We start from the raw sequence: 24,910 nt of genomic DNA, 5'->3' as shown, positions 1-24,910 counted from the left end.
ATGATAAAGTAATTCTAATTGGTAACACACATCTCTCTTTTCCCTCTCAGAATACTTTATGTAGATGAAGAGAGTAGACAAAAGCGTACAGCAGCATTCTCTGTTTTGTTGAAGTTGAAGTAAAAACGTTGTAGTTCTCACAGAGGAACACATCCGAGTAAAATTAACTCAAATGCTGTTTTTGGAGCATGCTCAGTTGCTCCCAGGTCTATGCCCGGGCATGTAGAGACTGCTGGTGACGTAACAAGGTGCAGAGAAAATCCACCTAGTAGCGAAGAAACCATTACTGTAGTGAGAATTTATATCCTGTCATGAAGTGTACACTAATAGGTCTTTCAAAGTCATTTTTCTCAGAGACGGCCCCCGGCTATGGTAGATGTGAAGGATTCATCTTTGTCCGCCCTGTCGCTAACACTATCTTTTGAAATGTGTCAAAAAGGAGACACTTTTCTTTGAATCTGCGGCCCAATACGAGCACAACACTTGTAAAGGACGGGGAACAATACTTTTTTTTATATTCAAACAACATGTAAAAGTGGCATTGGGGCAACACTTGATATGCTTGCACATATCGGATCAAGAAATCCTAAAAGTCTCCCTCACTCGGCTGTGAATGAAAAGCATTTGTGTGTGGTGAAACTTTCTCCAGGCTGGTGAGAGAATGAAAAGAAGTGGTGGGCTCTGTTTTGTGTCCGGACAGTGCTGCGTGTCTGCTCTCTCCTGCCCTCTATTGGTAGATTCGCTGCATAGACATTAGTAAGACCCCGGCCCACAGACAAGATGTGTCAGGGAGTTGATAAAAGTACGCTCTCACCTCACATTTACATCATGGCGTCATCTCTTGCTTATTGCTTATTTAGTGAGTGGCCTACACAGAAGGCGGTGCATTATTTTGACATCATTTTACGACTCCAAATTTTGAGTGTTTCCCCTCTCCCGTAACTGTGTATGATGTCCATTCCCCGCAGCCGCCCAGTCACTCCCGTGTTCATTTTGACCGAATAAAGTTTCCCATAAACAGCATCTAAAATGTTATTGAGCATGTACATTAAATGGCACGTTATATCATCTTTATAGGTTGTGTTGGGCTATGCCATAAAAAACTTGCATCTTATTTGAGCATATTTACAAGGTCTGAGGTCAGGTTTTATTGGGAAAATATGGCCAAGGTTGTTAAAGTTTTTAATAAAAGAAACATTTGTGGCAGCACGGGATTGATTTTCCTAATAAACGGAGCTAATATAGTGAAGCAGCGCGTTAATAAGACTGGAGGAACAAGCCGGTAAAGCCTGAAGTGTGGCGCTGATCTGAGTTTAAAAGCATAAACAAAGAAAGGTGTCTATCAATGACAAAAATATATGTATGTGGAAAGCAATGGTTACACCCAGACATTAACATAATCGTTCCTTTCGGTGCAAAACCTTTTCGATGAAACAATATGTTCCAGTTCATTTGCCGCTGACCTCTTGTATAATAATCCATCTTTTGCTTTCAGACATGTTCATTCCATATTGTGACCCAATTGTTTCAAAAGTATTGCAAACAGAAGCTTAATATTCACTATACATTACCGTGAATATTCCCATCGCTGTCACTTTTTGGGCGTGAGAAGCAAACGCAGATATCATCTCGTCATAAAAGCCAAACAAAGTGTGGGTGGTGTGGCATAGTAATGGTTTTAAGCTGATGCCGGGATGACTTATCGTGGACAGGACGGGGCCTGTGGGTATGTAGGAAATGTCACCTGACGCCATAGGGGCTGTGTGTGAGCGGCATCCGACAACCCTTATGCCCAATTGACTCACATGCACCCGCAAATATGAGGCTGAATGATGGTTAATACTGGAGAGTTGTTGTTGAAAATGTGATAAACATTGGGTCTGTCGTCTGGTATGTGGGCCCGGTTTTTCAGCACACAGGTCCTATAAAAGTAAAAGGAAGGGAATCTTATTTGTATCCAGTGTTCAAAAACTAAATTCATCTGAAGTGCTCCACAAAGGACATACATTAATTCGGTGGTGGTAAGTTACATACTATACTGTATCTAGGAATTAATTTCCTGGAAGAAAAACACTGGGACACGAAGAGAACATACCAGATCAAGGGTAGGGAATCAATAGGGCTGGGATGATGCACTTTTGTCACGATCCAATACGTATTGTGATACTGAGGGCCCAATAAGATACGTATTGTGATACTGAGGGCCCAATAAGATACGTATTGCGATGCTGAGGGCCCAATAAGATACGTATCATGATACTGAGGGCCCAATAAGATACGTATTGTGATACTGAGGGCCCAATAAGATACATATTGCGATGCTGAGGGCCCAGTAAGATACATATCGCAATACTGAGGGCCCAATAAGATACGTATCACAATACTGAGGGCCCAATAAGATACGTATTGCGATACAAGGGCCCAATAAGATACATATCACAATACTGAGGGCCCAATAAGAAACATATCACAATACTGAGGGCCCAATAAGATACATATCACAATACTTAGGGCCCAATAAGATACGTATTGTGATACTGAGTGCCCAATAAGATACGTATTGCAATACTGAGGGCCCAGTAAGATACGTATTGTGATACTGAGGGCCCAATAAGATACGTATTGCAATACTGAGGGCCCAATAAGATACGTATTGTGATACTGAGGGCCCAATAAGATACGTATTGCAATACTGAGGGCCCAGTAAGATACGTATTGTGATACTGAGGGCCCAATAAGATACGTATTGCAATACTGAGGGCCCAATAAGATACGTATTGCAATACGATATATTCCAATGCACAAAGTATTATATTTAGGATTTTTTATTGTAACAAACTGTGATATTTCATCCAAAATTAATGTAATAGGAATACAATATATTTTATATAGATATTTTGTCCCAGCCCTAGAAATCAAACTTGTTTTGCGATTATGTCAAGGTTTGCACTTTACAGCATAACGCAGTCATCATTTTGTGTTTGCATTTCATATTTACAGCCAGTGTTGCGTAGGTTAAATCGTTTACACATCTGCCCTGCACCTTTTGTGTCACAGGAGCTAATTTTATTCATACATTCATGTTATTATTATCACCCTGCGTCCAAGATTTGAAATGGCACTGTCCTGTTGTTACATTAGAGCCCTCTTTGAAACCAGAGCTGCACATGCAATGCTGCTGCTTAACATATCAAAGACCATTCATTCATCCAGCTTTCATTTCAAGTGCTCACCTGACCCACCGTGCATGAATTAGACAACACAGTCCCCCCCTCCCCAGCAAGACATGGCTGTTTATCATTATGCTCAGGCAGAACACATGTAAAAAATGGCCAATGCAAGCTAGTTAAGGGAGAGGTGCGATGGCAAGCAAAAATGCAGAGAAACCTGGATGTCTAAAGCGCATGTGGACCTGGTTGGGGATGTGTTGCTGTGTGCGGAAAGAAGGGGAGAGGGATCTGATTAATGGCGGCCCCCAGAAGCTAAATTTAAATGGACCAGGTGATGCGGATCCTGTGCAGACTACAGTGGAAGACATGGGGATGCTTAACAGCGGATTCAGCATGTTGGAAGAGGAACCTTTGACTCGCTCGGCGTCCGAAAGTTTGAGATATCTGCAGAAGAAGAAACTCAAGCCACTATCATCCCTCCCAAACGTGCTACAGCCCGAACTGGCAATAACTTTGATCAGTGGAGACGACTCAGAAGAAGATTTATTGTTTGACGACGACACACCGGCGCCTTCGATAAACCTGATTCCGCCGACTCCATCCGATTTGGTGGAAGACGACCAGTTTTTCGATGTCACTTTGGAGGACATTGTAGCAGAGGTTGATGACGACAGTGACACTAATGAGAAGTGTCAAGAAGAGGGTAAAGATGTTGAGCCAAAGGAAGGATGTACAACGGTGGAGAAAGAGGGAAACATTGATGACATGGTAGGATTTAATGAAGGGGACATGACTCAGGAGTTGGAAGAAGAGAAAGAGGTGGTGCTGGTGACCAAAGAGGAGAAGAAACCAAAGCCCAGGTTACTGCGGAGCGGGTACTTGGTGACTCAGCTTCCTGTGTTCACACAATCAAGTGAGTTTTCAGCACAGCCAATAGTTCCACTGAAGAAGAAAGGTCAAGTTTACGGAAAACATAACTTAGCATTATAATTTAAAGTCATATGAACCATGATTACCGAATGTTTACTAGACACAATGGCACTTGACTACACTTTCCCACTTATCATCTGCCACTTCCTGAGCACAAATGTGAGACTATTCTTCCTTTATCCTGAGTCTGCATTTAAGGCAAGTCCAGGTGGGGGGGGTTTGGTGGTGGTTTCCTGATCCAGCTGTTCAGAGCTCATGCATTGCTCTTGGTTTTGATCTCAGTGCTCCATTCAGATGAAATTGCAGCCATTATGTGACAGGGCTACAGTACTTGAACGCCTCCGCTGGGACTCTCAGAAGTTCCCCCTTTTGTTGCGCGCCCTTTTTAGCTTTTGTGAGTGTATTCCCAGAGCGTGGCCAGGCAGGCGGTTCCCAGGTTTTGGGTTCCCGTGAGTCAGCATGCTCTCCTCCCTCCTCGGACATCTCTCAAAGAGCTTCACTTTCCTTTCAGATGCCCGCAGGACAATAATAGTGCAAACGATAAGCATCACTTTTGCCTATCTGTTACAGAAATGTGCTGAAAAGTTTTGGACCCTCAAGCCTTACTTTGCAGCTTTAAGCCTGTCGGTTTGAGAGCTGTTGTCAAAAGCTGTCAAGCACCATCCAGAGCGTCTGTGTGTTTGCAGCAGCTACAGAATGACTTGGCAGAGATGCTATACATATACATTTTCTGTGGAAGAACTTGCTTTATAGCCACTACATGTGAACCATTGCTGACTGAGAAATGGCTCAAGCAGTTTTAGTTCATTTAAAGGAGATTTGTATTTTCTTTTCTTTGTAGTTAGAGCTAAGTTATGTAGCAACAGTAGCTGCTCCGAGGGTTTGCCTTGTCCAATTTGTAGCTAAGCTCCGATGTCCGTGTCTAATTTGTGATCTGGATTTCACGCTTCAAGACAGTATCTTAAACACGGGTTTGTTTGTTTGTTTGTTTGTTGAGATTGGACTTTGGACTTTTCCTGAAAGACTGTGGCTCTGTGAGGTCTAGCACTCGTCTGGGGTGGGACGGGATGTAACGCCATCCCTCCATTAGCATTCTCAGACACTGTCCCTCACTGTCATAAACAGGAGGGCAGAGAGAGGGGACTGGAAGTGATTTTCTCAGGATTTCAAAGACAGTGCATTGTCTTTGAGGACAGGAGATGAGTATCTTCCTCCAAGTTTCCAAGTTCCCACTTCAATCCTGGATGGAATGAGTGCTGCCTGTGCTTCCAATGGTATAATGTAACAAAGAGGAATACTTATATTAGTACAGTGTTCAAATATAAGGTGTAGACATTGCTACTTTCGGCCCACTAGGTTTAAAATTGGACATTGAGTACTTGCACCACCATAGTGCAAACTCGTGGATATACTGTATTTGGCTGTTGGAACATTTTGATCTTGTCCAGAGTCAGCCTCGGTGCAGGTGATGAAGAGAGTGCTGCGTTGCCCCCTCTCCCGCACCCCTCCTCTTCACTGTCTGTGCTTGGACCCAGACAAGATTCCTCTGCTGACACACATAAACCAATTACACTGTCTTATCTGATTCGGACTCCATCTAACTCCCATCCATGTCAAACCCGCCTTTCATAAAGTCAGGCCCCTCAAATGAAAAACATGTGTCTAAATTAGGCTGAATATTTCTGTTAGGTAAACTGTTTTGAGAACGCCACTGTTTTCGGACACTGGAAGACTCATAGATCCTTCAATCACTGGACGTATTACAGTTAATGTAGTTATGGGTAACAAGTGTAAACATTCCAGCGTGTATTGAAATCAAACAGAGGAGAGTGGCATGGGCTAAACTAAATGCCAAATTCTCAGCCCCATTTGTCTTGGTTGTTATGATAGCAGGAAAAAAAAAGGATATCTGCCGCGGACCAAAGAGTGACAGTGGGAAAGAGGAGGTTTACGTCGTTTCTGTGGGAAAGTGCTTGAGTTGTCAGAAAAGTATGTCGCGGATTAGACAGACGTTTGTGTGTCTGACAGGTTACCAAGCAACCTGATGTAGTGAGTCCAGCATCGGCCACATCGGCGAAACCAGCGCAAATACACTCGTTGACCTCGGGACAAGGACAGGACACGGGGAAAACAAAATGCAGGAGTGCTACCAATTTATGATGGAGTAAAAGTACTGTTATTCTACCAGTTAGTTGCACCTCAGCAGACCAGATGAGGTTGAAGTGTAATACATAGGACACAGGACACAACAAATTAGTGGAGAAGGGTATTCAAAACTGTCAAGCCTCTGGTTAGGATGGCCGTTCTGTACCTCCTGAGCCACTCCCAACTGAAGTACTTTTACCAGCACAACAATGTTAAACCAGGGAAGTGTCAGTTTTATGAGTTAAACCAAACAAGTAGCAATTTGTATTTTGTAAAATATGAATGACATAGGAAGAATGCCATATTCTAAAGACAGAAATCGGACTCGGACTTGGATCAGTATGGTTACCTGGCAACAGTATTGGAATTTCTTCAATCTAATAGAAATATTCAATAAGAAAAAACACTGTTTGCAATGCATTTGGCTAATTGATGGGGGACCTGCTGACTGGCATAAACCAAAAGTTATGAAAGCAGTTCTGCATATTTTTAAGTATTTGGTATGGTCTAACATGTAGAATATGCGGACTGTGTCAATAGTAAACACATAGCTGATTAGCCTCCGTCATGATTTTAAACGCTTCATGTTTGAATTAAAAAAAAAAAACCTTTCTAAAACATCTCTTCAGTGAATACATTTTCTGACATTATTGATATAATGTAGGACTATACCAGGGGTGTCCAAACTATTTTCACTGAAGGCCACGTACAGAAAAATACAGCAGACCTCACACAGCACACAGACCTCAATAGAGGTCAGATGTATAACTTCACCTCTATTGTATTAAAGTTAGCAAATTCAACAAAATGTTAACTCTGCTTTTTAATTGGATATGCTTTAAGTAACATCACAGCTTTCTATTAATGGATTTTCATTTATTGTATATATATTCAATTAAAGCAAAAAAAAAAATGAGTTTTTGGAATTTGCTGCAGGCCAACAAGATTGGACACTCCGTACCTATACCTTTAAAAGCACACAGGTTAGTCAAATGTACTTTGTGACTGACTCTTATTGTATTAGGATTATTAGTGTAATGTGCATGTGTGTGTTTGTATATGTGATTAAAAAATAAAATATCTAAAGGCCCGCTGTCTACGATGGCCAGTACCTCTATGACTGAGAGTTTACACAAAAATTAAATATGATTATGCAAATGCTCATGGGTAATGTGTGTTTGAGTAAAAATATCCAGTCTCATTTCTCCACACAGTCAAACAGATATAAATGATTACCGACTAAACAGCGATGCTACACTTGCACCACTAAAGAAATTGATTTTGATGCATTTTTGGACTCTGTTTCTCTTTCTGCTCAGATGACCTGAACCAAAGTGATCCGAGCTGCTCTGAAATGTTGAAGTCTGAATTTTGCAAAGTTCGTCAAAGTACCAAGATGGATGCTTTCACTCAACCGCGGGTAAGATCAGTCACATAAGCCAGTTACATACGGCTCTATATGCCCATGCAAACTCAACCTAAAGCCACAGACACAGACTTTCTGCACATTCCTGCCTTTATCCGATTTAGACACATGAGCGCGGAGGTACTTTTTCGAGACTAAATTGATTTGGGAAACATCTGCAGTCTAATCGTGGCAATAATCAGATTTTTCTTTTCCTTTTTTTCCTTTTTTTCTCCCCCCCCCCCTGACAGAGGCCGATCACTCGCTCTCGCAGTTTCGGGGACATCTTATGCAAGAGCCCCACTCTCCAAATGTTCGCACAAATTATCGAGAAACCTCGTGAGCCCAAGTCGCCACGCCAGCGCCGCGTAACTGTGGGCGAGTCAGGTATGAATCAGCAGTGCTTGAATGACCTTACAGACCAGCGGCATAATATCATCTCTATGCTTTGCTAACAAAACAAACAATGAGCTTTATGACTGTGTTTTCTTTCTGCTTCCATACAGCGTCCTATCTGCCTCTGAGTGCGCACATGAACGGACACTGCAGGGAGAAGGTAACAGCCGCGCAACCATCAAAGCGGTGCCTTCAGGGTGGCATCTGCACACTGCCCGGAGCCACCGCAATTACAGAATACAATCTGTTTATATTTCGCAGCATTCCCTTGATCTGCCAAAGCAATGACTCTGCAAAATCGTCCTGGGATTTTCGTCCTTAAATCCAGGATTTGCCAGCGTAGATTGCCCGTATCCGTAGTGATCCATCTGTTGGCCGGAAAACAAACCAAAAAAGCCTCTCGACTCGAATTTTTATCTGGCAACTTATCATTACGTTTGAGTCATTTACTCATTTATCACTGAATAAATTTAAAAAGGCTTATTATTTATTTATTGGTTATAGTTGTCATTATAAGGTTCTGCAATTTGATGTCAGATGGAGGTCAGGGGGCTCGAAATCTCTTTGGGTGATTTACTGCTTTTGAAAGCAAACAGAAAATCCACAAATGATGAGCAGTAATTGTTAGGGATTTGGTCCACAAACTTTCCATATTCAATCTTGTGGCTTAAAAGCCTTTCTGCTAACTATTTTGGACCATTCTATGAAAATTAGAAAAGAAATAATAATAATCTGGCTTATTTTATTCATTTGTTTGCTGACAGAGAGGACATTGAATACAACTAGGGCTGGGTACCGTTAAAAAGTTTTAGGTACTACTGTTACGGAAAAATCATATATCTTTAGATCCAGGTTTTGATGCAGTTGGTTCTTTTTGCCCAATGTTTGCCCCATTTCTTTTACACAGTTTTTTTTTTTTGCCCCATTTTTTCCCCCTAATTTTCCCATTTTTTCAAATGTTTTTTGCCCAATGTTTGTCCCACTTTTCCATTTTAAAAATGCATTTTTTTAAACATATTTTTCTTATTTTTGTCCCAATTTTAATAATTAATAATTGTATTACTTAATTTTTCTTATTACTAGCATTTTCCCTAATTCACCCCATTTTTTTCTATTTTTCCTCTGAATTTATTCCCATTTTTTTCTTATTTTTTGCCTTTTTTTCTTTCTTTTTTTACCTTTTTCTTTTTTTTACACAATTTTTTCTTTATTTTCCCCAATTTATTCCACATTGACATTCCAGATGAACCCATTATTGTAAATTTGCATTATTGTTATTTGTTTTCTGGCTCTAGATGACAAATATTTTAGTATAAGTATTGAAAAAAGTATCGTTCAGGTATCGGTATCGAAAACCAAGTTTCATTAAAGAACCGGTATGTAAGGGTACCCAGCCCTAAATACAACCTTGAAAACCTTTGGGGCCAAGTCTCTTCATTGTTCTCAATGTTCTTAATGTAAAAGCATAATCTCTGTGAATACACAGTCAAGCAAAGCTCATCAGTCCAGCGTCACCTTTTAAGGGAATCCTGTTTCTTCCCAGGAACAGCATAAACAGTACAAGAGTGACTAAGACAAGAATTACGCAGAAATCTATGTTTATGCTTTCAGATAAGCAAACATTTTATTGTCCTTTCCAAGAGATTATTTATGGCTAAACACACACAATGTATGTTTATGCGCAGCGCCATGTAATAACATGGCTTTGTGTCAAAATGAATCAGAGGGACGGGCAATGACAAAGTGTCCATGTTTGACCATGTTTTGTCTTCTCTTTAATTACGGCCTGAATCATTTTCCATGTGTGACATTGTGATGACAGTGGTGATTGTGAAAGCCATTCTTTCCCACAGGGGGGTAGGAAATAGGGCCTCAAACTTTTCAGATCAGGAACCACAGAAAAACAATGTGAATGTTAATCTTTATTTTTGATTTATTAACCCCAATGTAGAACAATCTTTGAGATTTAACATTAAAAGGGAAATCTTGAAATCTAGTGACCCCAGATGGCTGCGTTTAAAATCTTTTTGGAGATGTATTAGGTCTGGACGATACAGCCAAAAAAAGTGAATTATCAGGATTTTTTTTCTCATACTGATCGATTTTATTCTTTCATTATAAAATAGCTCATTTATGAACTTTATGCAAACCTAATCTCATACAAAAACAAATACTTTCCTCCAGTATCATTTTAAAACTAGGTTCTATTTTTTGCAAGGAAATGGCTGCAAACCTGACAGTTATGAAAACCCATGACGATTTTTGAGGTTGACCAAAGTAGAGATTGCGATTAAATTTCGTTTGATGCCCAGCCCTAAGATTTATTCATCTTTGAGTTATGCTACCTTTATAAATAAACAAATACTTGATAGGTATGAACAGGCTACAGCCAACGTGAGCGTAGTTAATGGAAGAAATATCCTGCTATATTACTGCTGTTAGAATTAACCACTATTCAAAAGTTACACACTTACAAAGGAATTAATGTTGCTGTTGCCCCCGACTTCTGCTCTTTTCACAGAACATGAAAATAACTGTAGCCAAATGTCTGCGGGAGATGAACACGGAGGAAGTCTGCCAGTGGTTCACCAGCATCGGACTCCAGAAATGCCTCCCTTTAATCAGAGGTAAATCCTTGTTCTTGTAAACTGTCCCCGTTGGCTTCATAACAGCGCAGGCAAACACGCGGCCTGTTTCAATTACCTCCGCCGCAGATTCGATGCAAAGTTTAGCGACAGGAGATAGCGATGCTGGCAGATATAAGCTGACACTTACATGAGCACATGGGTGTGTGTGTGGTTGCAGACGCGCAGTTGTGCGGGGAAGACCTGGCCTCCATCAACATGAATATCCTGGAATCGCTGCAGATCACCACAATGGAGGACAGGGAGCATCTACTGTCGGCCATCTTTAATGAGCTCGACAATCCGAGCAAGATCAGCCAGAGGATCACCAGTGCATTTGGTATGTGCTGTGCAAGTAAAGGTTTCAAAAAGCTTTGTCAGTTCTTAAACTGATCTGGTAAAAGAAAATTGAATCACAAACTTCTGTGAGAGCTGATGTTAAGGTCTGAAACTACTATTACTGAACTGTAAATATTATAAACTAAATTTTTGTTGCCTGAAAATACAGTGGTCTTTATTAAAATCACCAGAATGAGTAAACGGTGTCTGCTTAAACTAATACCACCCAAACAGTTACATGTTATAATATTTTTAATGGCAATAACATGTAACCATTCACAGGACAGTTTGGAATAAGTAAGTGAACCCTTGTATTAAATAGCTGGCTGACCCTTCTTTGGCAGCAATAACTGCGTTTCCCGTATTTGAAGATTAGATGTGCACAACGCTCAGGATGAACCTTGGATCTTTCCTCTTTGCAAAACTTTTGCAGTTCAGGCAAGATTTCTGGGTTCACATACTTAAGCCACGCTGTCCTGTGAATGTTATGTTATGTTACATGTTATGGCCAATGAAAAATACATGAAATTGTTTGGGTGGTATTAGTATATGAAGACACTGTTTACTCATTCTTGTGATTTTAATAAAGATCAGACCACATTTAAGACCAATTTAGGCAGAAATGTGAGAAATTCCAAAGCGTTCACATACATTTTCCTTCCACTCTGTGCCTATTTCAAACTGGGTAGCACTTTACTAATATCACAGTACACAATAATCAGAGATGATGCATTATTCAGCCCTTTTCCATATTAATAACAGTAAAATGCTTGTATTAGTAATGTATTAATAAGCTTTAGAAATTAATAGGCCATTAATAATATGCTTGTAGAGATATTGATAAGCTCAACTGTTATCAACTATCATGCAAATAAGCCATGAGTAATATGCTTATTCATGGGCCACCCTAATCCTACCCCTAAACAGATTATTTATGCAATACCCATGTTTCCAAGAAATCAATAATCTCAGTACTAATGAAATAAGTGCAGAGATAACCTGTTTCAGTGCCATGTTATTACCGTGCTGTGAAGTGAAAAGCTACTTGAAATTGTAATGTACTAAAAATATCCTTTTTTTTTGGTGCTCAGACCCTGTGGTGTCCAACAATGGTCCCCTTCACTCGTCTTCATTTCCTTCTATGAGCAAGTCCACGTCATCTCCCCATCTGAGCTTCCTGACCAGGAATCGACGCTCTTTAAAGCTTAAGTAAAAACATTTGTACTTATTATCACTCTGGCCTAAAAATTGGTATTTAATCTTTTTAATTTTGACCTTCCGACCCACAGGAACAACAGCCAAATCCACGCAGCGCAAAGAAACTCCCAGTGCATAGAGATTGCCATAAATGGTGAGTAACTAGATGCCCTGGTGGAGGAAGTGCATGCATGTAGGACAAATGATCCAGCTGTACTGAAGTCCAGCCTAAAGCGTTAAGGCAACACGAGCGCTGCGCTATCGGCTCTTGAAGATAATTCATGTCGTTTCTTCTGCTTGTTGTGTCACGTTGTGGTGAAGTTTCACAGCAGATAGTTCACCTGAGAACGCCAAAGGAAACCACTGTGGGAAAGATCGTGGACTCGTGTCTCAAGACGCTGGGAATGACGGAAGATAGGAGCCTGTTTAGCATAAAACACAAAGAAGGTGCTGGATTAAAGTCATTTACATTATGAATACAAAACATAGGGATATTATTTACAGAACATGTGGTTCATTTTCAAGGTTCAGCTGAGGAGCTGTCTCCAGATCAACAGGTCGGCAGCCTCTCCGGAGCAGATAACAGGCAACTGGAGCTGCACGTGACTAAAATGGTACGGAACCATATATGCCTTATATATACAGTACGGTATATATACAGTATCTGACAAATAGGATGAACACAGCTAATGGAAAATTACCACTCAATCATGACTGAGTCAATTAGAGTTTTAAAAGCATATAACCACTAAATTTGGCAGTTTGACCCATGCTTGATGTACATGTTACTTATATCGTTGTGTTCCTCTGGGAAGCCCATCAGATTGTTAGCAACTGTCATGGAAAAGTCCTTTATTCATCAAGGTAATTGTTTCTGGGTCTTAGATCAGACTTGTACAATTTTAGATGTGCTTTTTGACCTTGTTTGAACGTTTTCTGAGGCTGCAGTTTGTAATGGCTGTAGTAGCACAGCGGTTAACGCTTGTGCTTCACAGCTAGAAGGTCCTGGGTTCGATTCCCACCTGGATGAGGCCTTTCTGTATGGAGTTTGTATGTTCTCCCCCAGGGGAAGCTGAACACCACTGTGTATGGACGGAATTGTCTCATGTAAACTTCTTCCACTTTTTTCTTCTTCTTCTTCTTCCATTTTTTCTTCTTCTTCCACTTTTTTCTTCTTCTTCTTCTTCTTCTTCTTCTTCTTCTTCTTCTTCTTCTTCTTCTTCTTCTTCTTCTTCTTCTTCTTCTTCTTCTTCCACTTCTCCTGCCTTCCACTTTTTCTTCTTCTTCTTCCACTTCTTCTACTTTTTTCTTCTTCTTCCACTTCTTCCACTTCTTCTTCCACTTTCCTTCTTCCACTTTTTCTTCTTCTTCCCCTTTTCTTCTTCTTCAACTTTTTCTTCTTCCACTTCTTCCACTTTTTCTTCTTCCACTTCTTCCACTTTTTCTTCTTCTTCTTCTTCCACTTTTTCTTCTACTTCTTCTTCCACTTCTTCATCCTCTTCTTCCTCTTCTTCTTCTTCCACTTTTTCTTCTTCGTCCACCTCTTCTTCTTCTTCTTCTTCCACTTTATCTTCTTCCACTTTTTTCTTCTTCCACTTTTTCTTCTTCTTCTTCTCCCACTTCTTCTTCACTTTTACTTCTTCTTCTTCCACTTTTACTTCTTCTTCTTCCACTTTTCTTCTTCTTCTACTTCCACTTCTTCTTCTTCTTCCACTTTTTTCTTCTTCCACTTTTTCTTCTTCTTCTTCCACTTTTCCTCTTCTTCTACTTCCACTTCTTCTTCCACTTTTTCCTTCTTCTTCTTCATCCACTTGTTCTTCCACTTTTTTCTTCTTGTTCTTCTCCTACCTCTTTTTCTTCTTCTTCTTCCAGTTCTTCTTCTTCCACTTTTTCTTCTTCTTCTACTTTCGCCTCTTCTTCTACTTCCACTTTTCTTCTTCCACTTTTTTCTTCTTCTTCCACTTCCTCGTCTTCTTCTACTTCCACGTCTTCTTCTTCCACTTTTCGTCTTCTTCCACTTTTTCCTTCTTCTTCTTCTACTTCCACTTCTTCTTCTTCCGCTTCTTCTTCCACTTTTCTTCTTCTTCTACTTCCACTTCCTCTTCTTCCACGTCTTCTTCTTCCTCCACTTTTTCTTCTTCTTCATCTTCTTCCACTTTTCATCTTCTTCTTCCACTTTTCTTCTTCTTCTTCTTCTACTTCCACTTCTTCTTCCACTTTTTCTTCTTCTTCTTCTTCTTCCACTTTTTCTTCTTCCATTTTTTTCCTTCTTCTTCTTCCACTTCTCCTTCTTCTTCCACTTCTTCTCCTTCCACTTTTTCTTCTTCCACTTTTCTTCTTCTTCTTCCACTTCTTCCACTTTTTTCTTCTTCTTCTTCCACTTCTACTTCCACTTCTGCTTCCACTTTTCTTCTTCTTCTTCCACTTTTTCTTCTTCCACTTTTCCTTCTTCTTCTTCCACTTTTTCTTCTTCTTCTTCCACTTTTTCTTCTTTCATTTTTTTCTTCTTCTTCTTCCACTTCTCCTTCCACTTTTTCTTCTTCCACTTTTCTTCTTCTTCTTCCACTTCTTCCACTTTTTTCTTCTTCTTCTTCCACTTCTACTTCCACTTCTGCTTCCACTTTTCTTCTTCTTCTTCCACTTTTTCTTCTTCCACTTTTCCTTCTTCTTCTTCCACTTTTACTACTTCCACTTCTTCTTCCACTTTTTCTTCTTCTTCTTCCCCTTTTCTTCTTCAACTTTTTCTTCTTCCACTTTTCTTCTTCTTCTTCCACTTCTTCTTCCACTTTTTCTTCTTCTTCCACTTTTTCCTCTTCTTCTTCCACTTTTTCTTCTTCTTCCATTTTTCTTCTTCTTCTTCCACCTCTTCTTCTTCTTCCACTTTTTCTTCTTCTTCTTCCCCTTTTTCTTCCATTTTTTCCTCTTCTTCTTCTTCTTCTTTTTCTAGCACATCTATAATATTTGTATGTTAGATGTAAAATAGTGATATACGGAGAGATATTGTAAAATGTTTGTGTATTTGTAGGACAAACCAAGGGTCCCCCCCAGGCACCATTCAGACACTAGAAACATGAACGGCCATCAGGAAGTCACCAAACCTCTCCAAGTGAACCAACGGGAGAAAGACACGCGGATCAAGGAGCTAAACCAACAAGTCGACTCGCTACAAAATATTATTCTGCAGGTGGGAAATTGCTTTACATAATGAACGAATAAACAAAGATACACTCGATCATATGCGAGAATATTGTCCTCCAAAATGCTGCTTCATTCAATAATTCATTGTTCTTATAGATCCAGGAGTTGCACCAGGGTCTCGTGGCGTTCTGTGCAGAGTTGAAGTCCATGGAAGGGCATCAGGACGTGGAGGGGCTGGGGTCGGCTGAGCTCAAACAGAGACTGGAGCTGGTGAAAGGACGACTGCATGACAAACGCCTGACTCTACAAACTCTCAGGGACAACACGAACAACAACAACGGCTTAAAAAAGAAGTAGGTGGCTAGATGGAAGATGGTTCAAATTCTGATTAATGCAATATCAATATATCTAAATGCAGGCCTAGCATGTTATTACTTGACCTGCATTTGAAGGTCATGAACAGGAAGAGGATCCGTGTTTGGTTCAAAATCACTGCAAAGAGGCAAATGATGAGGCATTTTCACATTGCTGAACATATTTCAGCATGTGTCTATTGCTCAACCCCTAATAGATATAACGTAATGTATACTTCACAGAGGATTTTGTGGCCAAGATGTGAGTGATTTGATAACACAATTAATCATAAAAATCATTGCTCTTTAGCGTCTCATTAGCTCCAATAAAAACATCAGCTGTAATGCATACGGTCTGAGAGCTATTACGCTGAAACAACATTGTCTTTGTGTTCAGACAGTTGGAGGTCCGCCTTTTGGAAAAGATTAGACTCAACTGCGAAGTGTTTAAGGAGGAAATTTCCATTGTGCATCTGAACAGACAGCTGGCCCATCTCCAGACAGCGCTGCAGGAGAGCCTTGTAAAGGTACTATTTCACCGGGGTTCTTCATCATTGTTTGAGAGGGGAGAAAAGCTCCAATACACCCATCAGGCAATACATTCTGCTGAAATAGGAATCTGAATAACGCACATTTGGCAGCATGGTATGTTGCTCTCAGTCCTCCAGGTGTGTCCTACTCCTCTAGTCGACTACTGTTTGCTCTTGTGGTTGAAAATATCGGAAAATGGGCAACCAGGAGGATTTGAACTAAAGACAAACGTATGGTCGGAGCATCGCTAAGACTACAGTTCTTGATGACTACAGGTGGCATGTACAGTATGTCAATGAGCCTCTTGTGTGTTCATTAACCTCTTAACCCCCACCTGAATCGAGCACATTTTGTCCAGTTAAGCTTTACCCAAATCTAAAAGCTTGAAAAAATGTAGTAAAATAATAGCGTCAAAAATGCAAGGACGAAAACGCATGAAAATGTGACGAATATGTGACAAAAATGTGACAAAAGAGCAATGAAAAGAAATGTCAAAAAATGTGACTACTAAATGCAAGGAAAAAGATTTGAAAAGAGTTTTGTAGGTCTTAGCTTTCAAATGAGGCGTTACTCTAGCCTCTTTAGATTTGGGTAAAGCAGAACTGGAGAAAATGCACTTGATTAAGGCGGGGATTAAGAGGTTAACATGCATAGTCGCACAAAATAAACAAATACCTATTAAAAGTGGTGCAAGAAGGGAACTAATGATAATGTGAGACATCGAGAGACTTCCATCCTGTATTTAAAAAGTCTATCACAAATATCTGACTGTAATGTCGGTGAGATAGTATTGAGATGTGGGGCAGGTGGTCACCGTAACAGGATAATCACTGCCTATCATTGGTGGTCATATTGTTATGGCTAATAGGTGTTTGTCCTCTGAATAACAGAAGACTTTTTCTCACATCAATAGAGACATTAATGACTTCCTGTCTCGCCCGCCTTTACTCAACACTTACATCCACCATCTTTGATCTTTTATCCATTGTTACACCATCTGACAGCACAATAGCCCATTCTTTTTCCATGAATTTCGTTAACCTTGGCTGTTACCAAGCTCATATAGGCATCAAGTGAAGTTCTTTACAGCCTTTTGTGAGAATGATGGAGTTTAGCGGTGTCATCTGAGAGCCTGTGACCATACCGGGACAGGAATGTGCGCCACAAAAGCCGATGTAGAGAAATGGGCCGGCGTGTGTAAAGCTATCTGTGCCTATCCCCGAAGGACGCCCCGACTTTTTTAATGTGGCTCTTTTATCCCGTTTGGAGAAGCCCTAACGAGGTGGCATAAAAAGGACACACGCGGCTTGCGCTTTGAATAGTGGCCCGTGTCACGTTGCAGTCGCCCTGGGCCCAAACCTTTTTTTTTTTTTTTTTTTGAAGGTGCTGAGTTTGTGGGAAAACTAGCAGCCCTAATGTTTATCATATGACCTAATCAAGAGTCAACACACAGGTCAGAGCGGCCTGGGAACTGATGGGTCTCTAATAGGGAGCAGACCGCACCGCGTTTGGTCTCCGCGTTGCAGACAATAAGGAAATATTTCATCATCAGGTCAGCCTAATCTCCAGGATCTACAGCGACTGGGGAGCATCAATAAAGAGGAGGACAGGGGAAGGGGAAAGAGAAACAAGGGGAGAGAGAGAGAGTGAGGGTAAGGGGTGGGGGTGAAGGACAACAAATGGAGGAAGTGGTTTTAAATAAGCAGTTTAGCCTGGACAACCCAAGAGCCTCACAAATACTTACTTGGGGAAATTTGAAGAGTAAAGGTTTGTTTTGCCTTTTGTGTTATCTACAGCTGTAAATGAGACAAATGTATGTTTGTGGCAGCTCAGAAGGGTATCATATCATATCTATACTATACGTTTTGTGTACCTAACTAAAATGATGATATGATAATGATAATAATATAAGTAGAAAATTAGGAATTGACATATTAATATTGATAAATGTGGGATTGCAAACTCGACAAGCTTCTCAAAGTGCTATTGTTCCAAAGCACAAACAGTCAAGTTTAAGCAATACTAAGTAACTTGTTTAGCTTAATAAATCCTTTTCGTAGTCTCTCTGGGGGTAATACAAGTGTTAATGGGATGATTGGGGGGTCTTTCATCTCCCCCTGATGTCTTTCATCTCCCCCTGGAAAACAACAATTGCAACTTCGCTGCCTATGGATCAGAGGCCCCAATACACACTAATGGAATCACAAAGAAGAAGCTAACAGGCTAGCGGGCAAAGCTAACTGCGGGCTAGTGCCATTTAAACAGTATTTACAGCCAAGTTTGAGTAAAAAAAATGGAAGTGGATGTACAATATCCCTCTCTCCCTTTGTCTTTTCTGTCAGCGTAGTATTTACTCTCATGGACAATTAATGAGTAAAAAAACGCAACATGCTACGACACCTGCAGTGGCGCGTATGGCCTCTAGGGGCATGAGTTACTTAGCACTGCTTTAAGTTTTAAAATGACCCCTATCACCTGAGCCATCGAAGAATCTCAACTTGATCTTTCTTCTGGCTTTGCAGCTATACGGATTCCCAATTTGCGTCTAGCCCAGGTAAATCCAAATTTAATCCAATCACGTGAATAAACAAGACCAATATGAAGATGACATTCCTGGGTCTTTTGGCGTGTGCCCAAAATTAAGCAAAAACTAAAGGGACGAGACGATGCTCTTTAGTCTGCGTGTCTCGGAGGGCTTGGGCTGCGTTTCCGCGGTTATATCCTGTCTGGACCACTTGTCTGAGGAGAAAGAAAGAGAGAGAGAGAAGTCTCAGCTTTGACCTCTGAACCCGACAAGGCGGCATCTGTAGCCGCGAGGCATTCACACGGCATTCTGGGGCAGGCGGGAGGGGCGAGGGTGCCAAGAAGCAGGATAAGGGAGTGAAGGAATTCAGTGGTTAGACTCACAAGTTATTTCTGATCCCCGCAAGCTACTTGTGGTGTGATCTCTCTACCAAAGCTAATCATTACATGTTGTCTCCTGGCATCCAGAATCTAATCTCATAAGCGCTTCCACATAGTTGTAAGTGTAATCCTTTGTACAGAGGGATGGAATTGTTTTTTCTCAGGCATATCTTTCACCAAGAAATCAACGCCTTTATTTCGGTGCACTTACTGCTGATCATCGTCACTTGAGAGGTTATGTTTCTTTTTTGGGAGCTTCTAACATCGCAAAATAAGGGTCAAGCATGTTCAAACACGACTCAAGGGCCACAGGGGGTGCTGCGGGATGGTTAAGGTTATTTTTGAGTTTAATGGAAGGTTAACCAACTAGAGGCTTGTAGTGTCGAGGTTTGGGTTATATCTTCATTGCGAGAGACAGGGTAATGCCTTTTTGGGGGGCTACACAGTGGTCCTCTTTAACTTTTAAAGGTAGTCACCCATAGTATGCTGGAGAGAGTTTACAAAGAGATGTGTATGGTTTGATGTCCTTAGATACATGTTGAAAAGTTAAAAAGAGAGCAGTGGGAAAACAAAAGTATCCAAATGTTTTTTATGTCCACAATTACTCAACTCGTAACTCACGCAGGACTAACTTACTCGGGCAATGGCTTCAATTTATGATAATGATAAAACATGTGACATTTCTGACATACAGCTGTAAAACAAGTGTAATATATTGAGCGGCTTTGGTTCTCAACTGGTGTGGCTTCAGGACCCACCTTCAACGAATCAGGACAAGTCGCAGCCCAAGAACAATATTCTTTTCAACTTCTACTTCAAATATTTTTAGGGTTAGGCCGCAAAGGGTATTTTCGTGCAGTATTTCTTTACAGAGTTCAGTCGCTTTCGGCATTGATCATAAATCAAAACTGGGCATGAATGGCAAATTTGATTGTTGTAGATGATTATAACCTCAATAACTTACATTTTAGTGTGAGAAAGAGCTGCGTTAAGCTTACAAGCCTAGATAATGGTGTGGTTTCAGAGTTAAAAACCTCTGCTAAATGTGCCCAATTGAATCTTTCACTGCATTGGCCACGGGTCTGTTGCCCTCCATGGCATTTACGCCTCAATAAGTGTCTCTAATTGGGCTGGGTAACGATACCAGTTTGGTATCGGAAAAAAAGTTTAGGTACAACAGATACCGAAAAAAATCTTACATCTTTAGATCCAAATTTTGGTGCTGTTGGTTCTGTCACTGCATTTTAGGAAGGGACTTGGTTGTTTCAGCTCAAATAAATTAGTTTGGCCTAATTTATTCATTAATTTATTTAAATAAAAATTCCCTATATATCTTTTGCCCCATTTTCCCCTACTTTTTCTTCCTACTTTTACCCAATTTCCCCCCAAATTATTCCCCCTTTTTCTCGACATTGGAGATGAACCTGATATTGTAAATTTGCACATCTTTCACACATTATTGTTCTGTTTTCTGGTTGTAGATGAAACATATTTTAGTATAGGTATGGGGAAAAAGTATCATTAAGGTATCAATATCGAAAACCAAGTATCGTTAAAGAAAATGTAACGGTACCCAGCTCTAGGCCATAATGGATAGAGTTTGGACCCATTCAGAAGCACTGCTTTACTTATCCTCACAACCTAAAGCAGAGTCACAACAGAAAGAATATCGCTAAACATAATCTGCGGTCATTTTTTCATGCCGTCTATACACTCTGTGATCAGCCTGAGGCCACGCAAACTCATTTCCTTTGAGATTTCCCGCGAGTTTTCCATTTCATAGTCATCACTCTTGACAACAATTGAAATCCCCACTCACAGGAAGTGCTTACTAACTTGAAATTACTATACTATTGCAAAAGTTGAATAAGGAGAATAAGAACCTTCACCAATATTAGATTTTGTTTTCAGGAGAAGAAGCCCAAGAAGCCGATCCGCAGCCTGAGTCAGCTGGTGTCGCCCCAGAGCCCTGCCATGTTGCTGGTGGTTCAGGAGAGCAGGGAGCCGGGCGGACACTACAGCTTCACGTATCGATACAGAGAGGGCAGCGGGCTCGTGGTGGTGCAGGTGGGCAACACTCACCTCTGCGTGGACGACAGGTGAGTTTTATATCGTTTTATAGGATGGTGTGTGGCGTGTGAGAAACACTATTCTGTACTCAGGGGGAAAAGCCAATTAAGTATCAACTTTGCACAGCTTTCAGTTACTGCCCTCTAGTGGCATAGTGTCGCAATTTTGCTCATTTATTTAAAGATAAAGACGAGTGGGTTGAATATTCAGTCACGCTCAAACCTTAGTCATCCAGGTATTTGCCACTCCCTCTTTGTCAACAGTTTCACCATAGAAACCATTAGAGTCTGATCCTGAAACATAGAAACACAACACTGTGAGATGAGAAAAGAAGGATGAACGCATTTGGATTATCGGGCAATTACAGCATTATGACAGGCTCATACTTGGATACATAACCTGTAGGGCTGTGGATGCACATGGCGCCAACAATGGGCTATTGAGGGAACAGTATGTGAACAGTATGAAAGAGTCTTCGGGGGAATAATGAAGTGGTTTCAGGGGATCAACCATTGGGAAAGTGGTGTTTAATATGTTGCAGTAATTATTATGCAATTTGCTTACTGCCATTGAAACAAATCATTTGATTGTAATTCTGATTGGTTATAATTAACTGACTAATGCAAGATAAAGCCGTCCATTGGAACATGGTAAATAAATACTCACATAGATGTTATTCACACTTCACCCAGAAACAAAACTGGTACGAGGCCTTTGTGTTTTCCGTGTGTATAAAAGGTTTTGAGTTGGATTAATTTCTGTGGTTTAAAGCAGTACTAAGTAACTTGTTTATGGACAAATCCTTTTCATTGTCCCTCTGGGGGTAATACAAGTGTTAATGGTATAATTGGGGGGTCTTTCATCTCCCCCTGGTGTCTCTGACCAGAAAACCACAATTGCAACTTCGCTGCCACCGGGTAGGTACCACCAATACACACTAATGGAATCACAATGAAGAGGCTAAACACTCTAAAGGGCAAAGCTAACTGCGGGATAGTGCCACTAGTGCGGGACGGTAGCGCAGCGGTTAGTGCTCTCGCTTCACAGCTAGAAGGTCCGGGTTCGATTCCCACCAGAGACGGGGCCTTTCTGTGTGGAGTTTGCATGTTCTCCCCGTGTCTGCGTAGGTTTCCTCCGGGCACTCCGGTTTCCCCTACCACTAAAAACATGCACAATAGGCCAGGATGAATGATGTGTGTGAGTGAATGGTGGTGGTCAGAGGGTCCGTTGGCGCAGACGTGTGTAGTCGCGAAAGCGCTTCTGACAGTCTCCCCCAGGGGAAACTGAAGCTACAAACGTAGCTTTCCACCACCGAGTATGGAGTGAATGTACAACTGCCTCATGTAAAGCGCTTTGTGACTATATGTCTGTGAAAGGCGCTATATAAATAAAGATCTTCTTCTTCTTCTTCTTCTTCTTCTACTTAACCTCCCACCTGAACGGAACCCATTTTATCCAGTTTGGCTTTACCCTAATTAAAAAGCTTCTTCGGAAAAAAGCACCAAAACAGCTACAAAATATGAACAACAAAAAAGTGACAAAAAGTCAACAAAAATGTGACATAAATTCAACAAAGAAATGACAAAAATTCAACAAAAATGTGACAAAAACTCAGCAAAGAAATGACAAAAATTCAACAAAAATGAGACAAAAATTGAACAGAAATGTGACAAAAACTCAGCAAAGAAATGACAAAAATTCAACCAAAAAGTGACAAAAATTCAACAAAAAGTGACAAAAATTCAACAACAACAAAAAAAGACAAAAATTCAACAAAAATGTGACCAAAATGAGGCGTTACACAGGCCTATATAATAGCCAAAGAGGACAGAATGCATTTGGTTTAGGTGGGTGGTAAGAGGTTAAACAATATTTACAGGCAAGTTTGAGTGAAAAATATTATCTCCATTGTGTGTCCATTGGGTGAACAAAATCCTTCTCTCCTTTTGTCTTTTCTATCAGTGTAGTATTTAATCATAATTGAAAGTAAAAAACAACATGCTATGACACCTGCAGTGGCGCTTATGGCCTCTAGGGGCTACTTAGTACTGCTTTAACTATTGTAGGGAATATTTTCGACTCTGCCAAATGCTTCTTCTATATAAGTCACCAGCTGTCACTGCAATAAAAGTAATAACAGGTTTTAATGACAGACTTGCCACAGTGTGTGACACATTGTGTGTATTATTGATTCGAAGGCTGGTGGAGGTCAACGGTTTCCCGGTGGTGAACTCCACAGAGTCCGAGCTGACTGACCTGCTATATCGCGAACACAGAGCTCAGATAGTGGTCCTGCGTCGCCCACCCTCCTCCGCCGCGTCCCATCAGCCACCTCTGCCCCTCCCGGTTAACCCCCTTGACCCAGTGCCGACGGACTGTCCGGAGATGGATGCGGTCGCCATGGAGACAGCCCAGCGGCGGAGGGTGATTGCGGTCTGATACGTGGAAGGAGCTCCAGCGGTTAATAATAGACTTAAGCAATGAAAAATTCATGTGTCCGAATAAAATGAAAGGTCACGACGATACATCTTCAGTTTTAGTATCAGGAAATAAAACAAAGAGAGATTATCCAAGTTTAGTTAGTCCCACATTATCCATTGGAACAGAATTTGTGTAAATTATTTTCATTATTCATTTGCTACAATATTGTTTATTAAATATTTATTCATTGTGTATTGCTGCATAATTTATTCAGGCTGATTAAGCTCTATTCTTTTTTGTATTTTGCTCACTGTGAAATGTCTGTGTGAGGTGTATTGTTATTGTTTTCTGGTTAAGCAATGATGGTTTCAAGGAGGTTGAATATCATATTTCTGTTCTGTCTGTCTATCATTTGTTCTGTATATGGCCAGCCTAATAATAACATTGTTACTTTGCTAAAACGGGTATTTTACATGTGCCATAAAAAACACTTGCATCTGGTTTGTCGACTGATATGTCCATGTCAAAATAAATAAATAAATGATATCATGATTTGTATTTTTGGTGGGCCTATGCAACCTAATACCACACAAAATATTCCCTTTTACAACTTGCTGTACATATGTTGATGCTTTACAATATCATTTATTGAAGAGAGCGCGATGGATATTAAAGCCCTCCCCTTTTGCGAGCTATTTTGACTAATTGGCCGTCCAAATATTATAGAACAGTTCAAAGCATCCCTCTTAAACATGATTCACATCCCCCATGTGTAGTGTGATCCTCCATGCAGTAGGAATAAAGCCGTGGGCCCGGAAATGCCTCGTTTCTTTGTGTTTTTTTCCCTTCCCCCCCCCCCCCCCACTTCCCCTTGTCGTTCCTTGTGAAGTGACAGAGGACGATCCAAGTCTGACACTTTCAACGCAAACACTGCTCAGTCCTGACCCAGACCCCGGGGTCCAGAGAGCCTGAGAGGAGAGGGAGAGGGGGGCACGTTTAGGATGAGAAAGGGCAAGTCGCCACTTTGGATGAGCGTAAGTGCATCTGGTCCGCTATCAAAGGAAATGGGACCTTATGCTGAGAGAGATGATATTGGCTTTGGCCAGGGCTTGCTCCAGTTTCCATCGTTGCTGTTTCGTATAGCCTACAAGAAAAACTCTGGATCATTATTAGACCACACGTACAGAAGCAGATGGAGGAAGACAACATCATTAATGTGTCTATTGTCAAAGTAACAGACTGGATCAATCCTGTCCTTCAGCACAATGGTAATAAAAAATGAATAAA

At 40.8% G+C, this 24,910-nt stretch overlaps 1 protein-coding gene across 1 annotated transcript; it reads left to right on the top strand.

Annotated features, from left to right (window-relative positions):
* Window positions 1-3,376: 3,376 nt before the first annotated feature.
* LOC306965361 (uncharacterized protein) lies at window positions 3,377-23,745 on the top strand. Its single transcript, XM_079559724.1, has 15 exons — window positions 3,377-4,083; window positions 7,565-7,665; window positions 7,902-8,037; window positions 8,157-8,206; window positions 10,568-10,673; window positions 10,852-11,010; window positions 12,101-12,218; window positions 12,299-12,360; window positions 12,528-12,653; window positions 12,732-12,820; window positions 15,232-15,390; window positions 15,501-15,697; window positions 16,095-16,224; window positions 21,044-21,231; window positions 23,401-23,745. Exons 1-15 carry the CDS (start codon window positions 3,405-3,407, stop codon window positions 23,639-23,641), a joined length of 2,541 nt encoding a protein of 846 aa, XP_079415850.1. The 5' UTR covers window positions 3,377-3,404; the 3' UTR covers window positions 23,642-23,745.
* Window positions 23,746-24,910: the final 1,165 nt, after the last annotated feature.

The sequence above is a fragment of the Gobius niger genome (genome assembly GCF_951799975.1).
Source record: "Gobius niger genome assembly, chromosome: 7".
Taxonomy (NCBI): Eukaryota; Metazoa; Chordata; class Actinopteri; order Gobiiformes; family Gobiidae; genus Gobius; species Gobius niger.
The sequence above is the reverse complement of the archived record's forward strand: the minus strand, read 5'-3'. Positions and strand labels throughout refer to the sequence as shown.

Bases quoted from the DNA above. Each gene is read 5' to 3' on its own strand.
- LOC306965361 (XM_079559724.1), top strand. From the start codon at position 3,405: ATGTGGACCTGGTTGGGGATGTGTTGCTGTGTGCGGAAAGAAGGGGAG. The intron at 15,698-16,094 runs GTAGGTGGCTAG...CTTTGTGTTCAG, and splicing joins AACAACGGCTTAAAAAAGAA to ACAGTTGGAGGTCCGCCTTT. The intron at 16,225-21,043 runs GTACTATTTCAC...TTTTGTTTTCAG, and splicing joins TGCAGGAGAGCCTTGTAAAG to GAGAAGAAGCCCAAGAAGCC.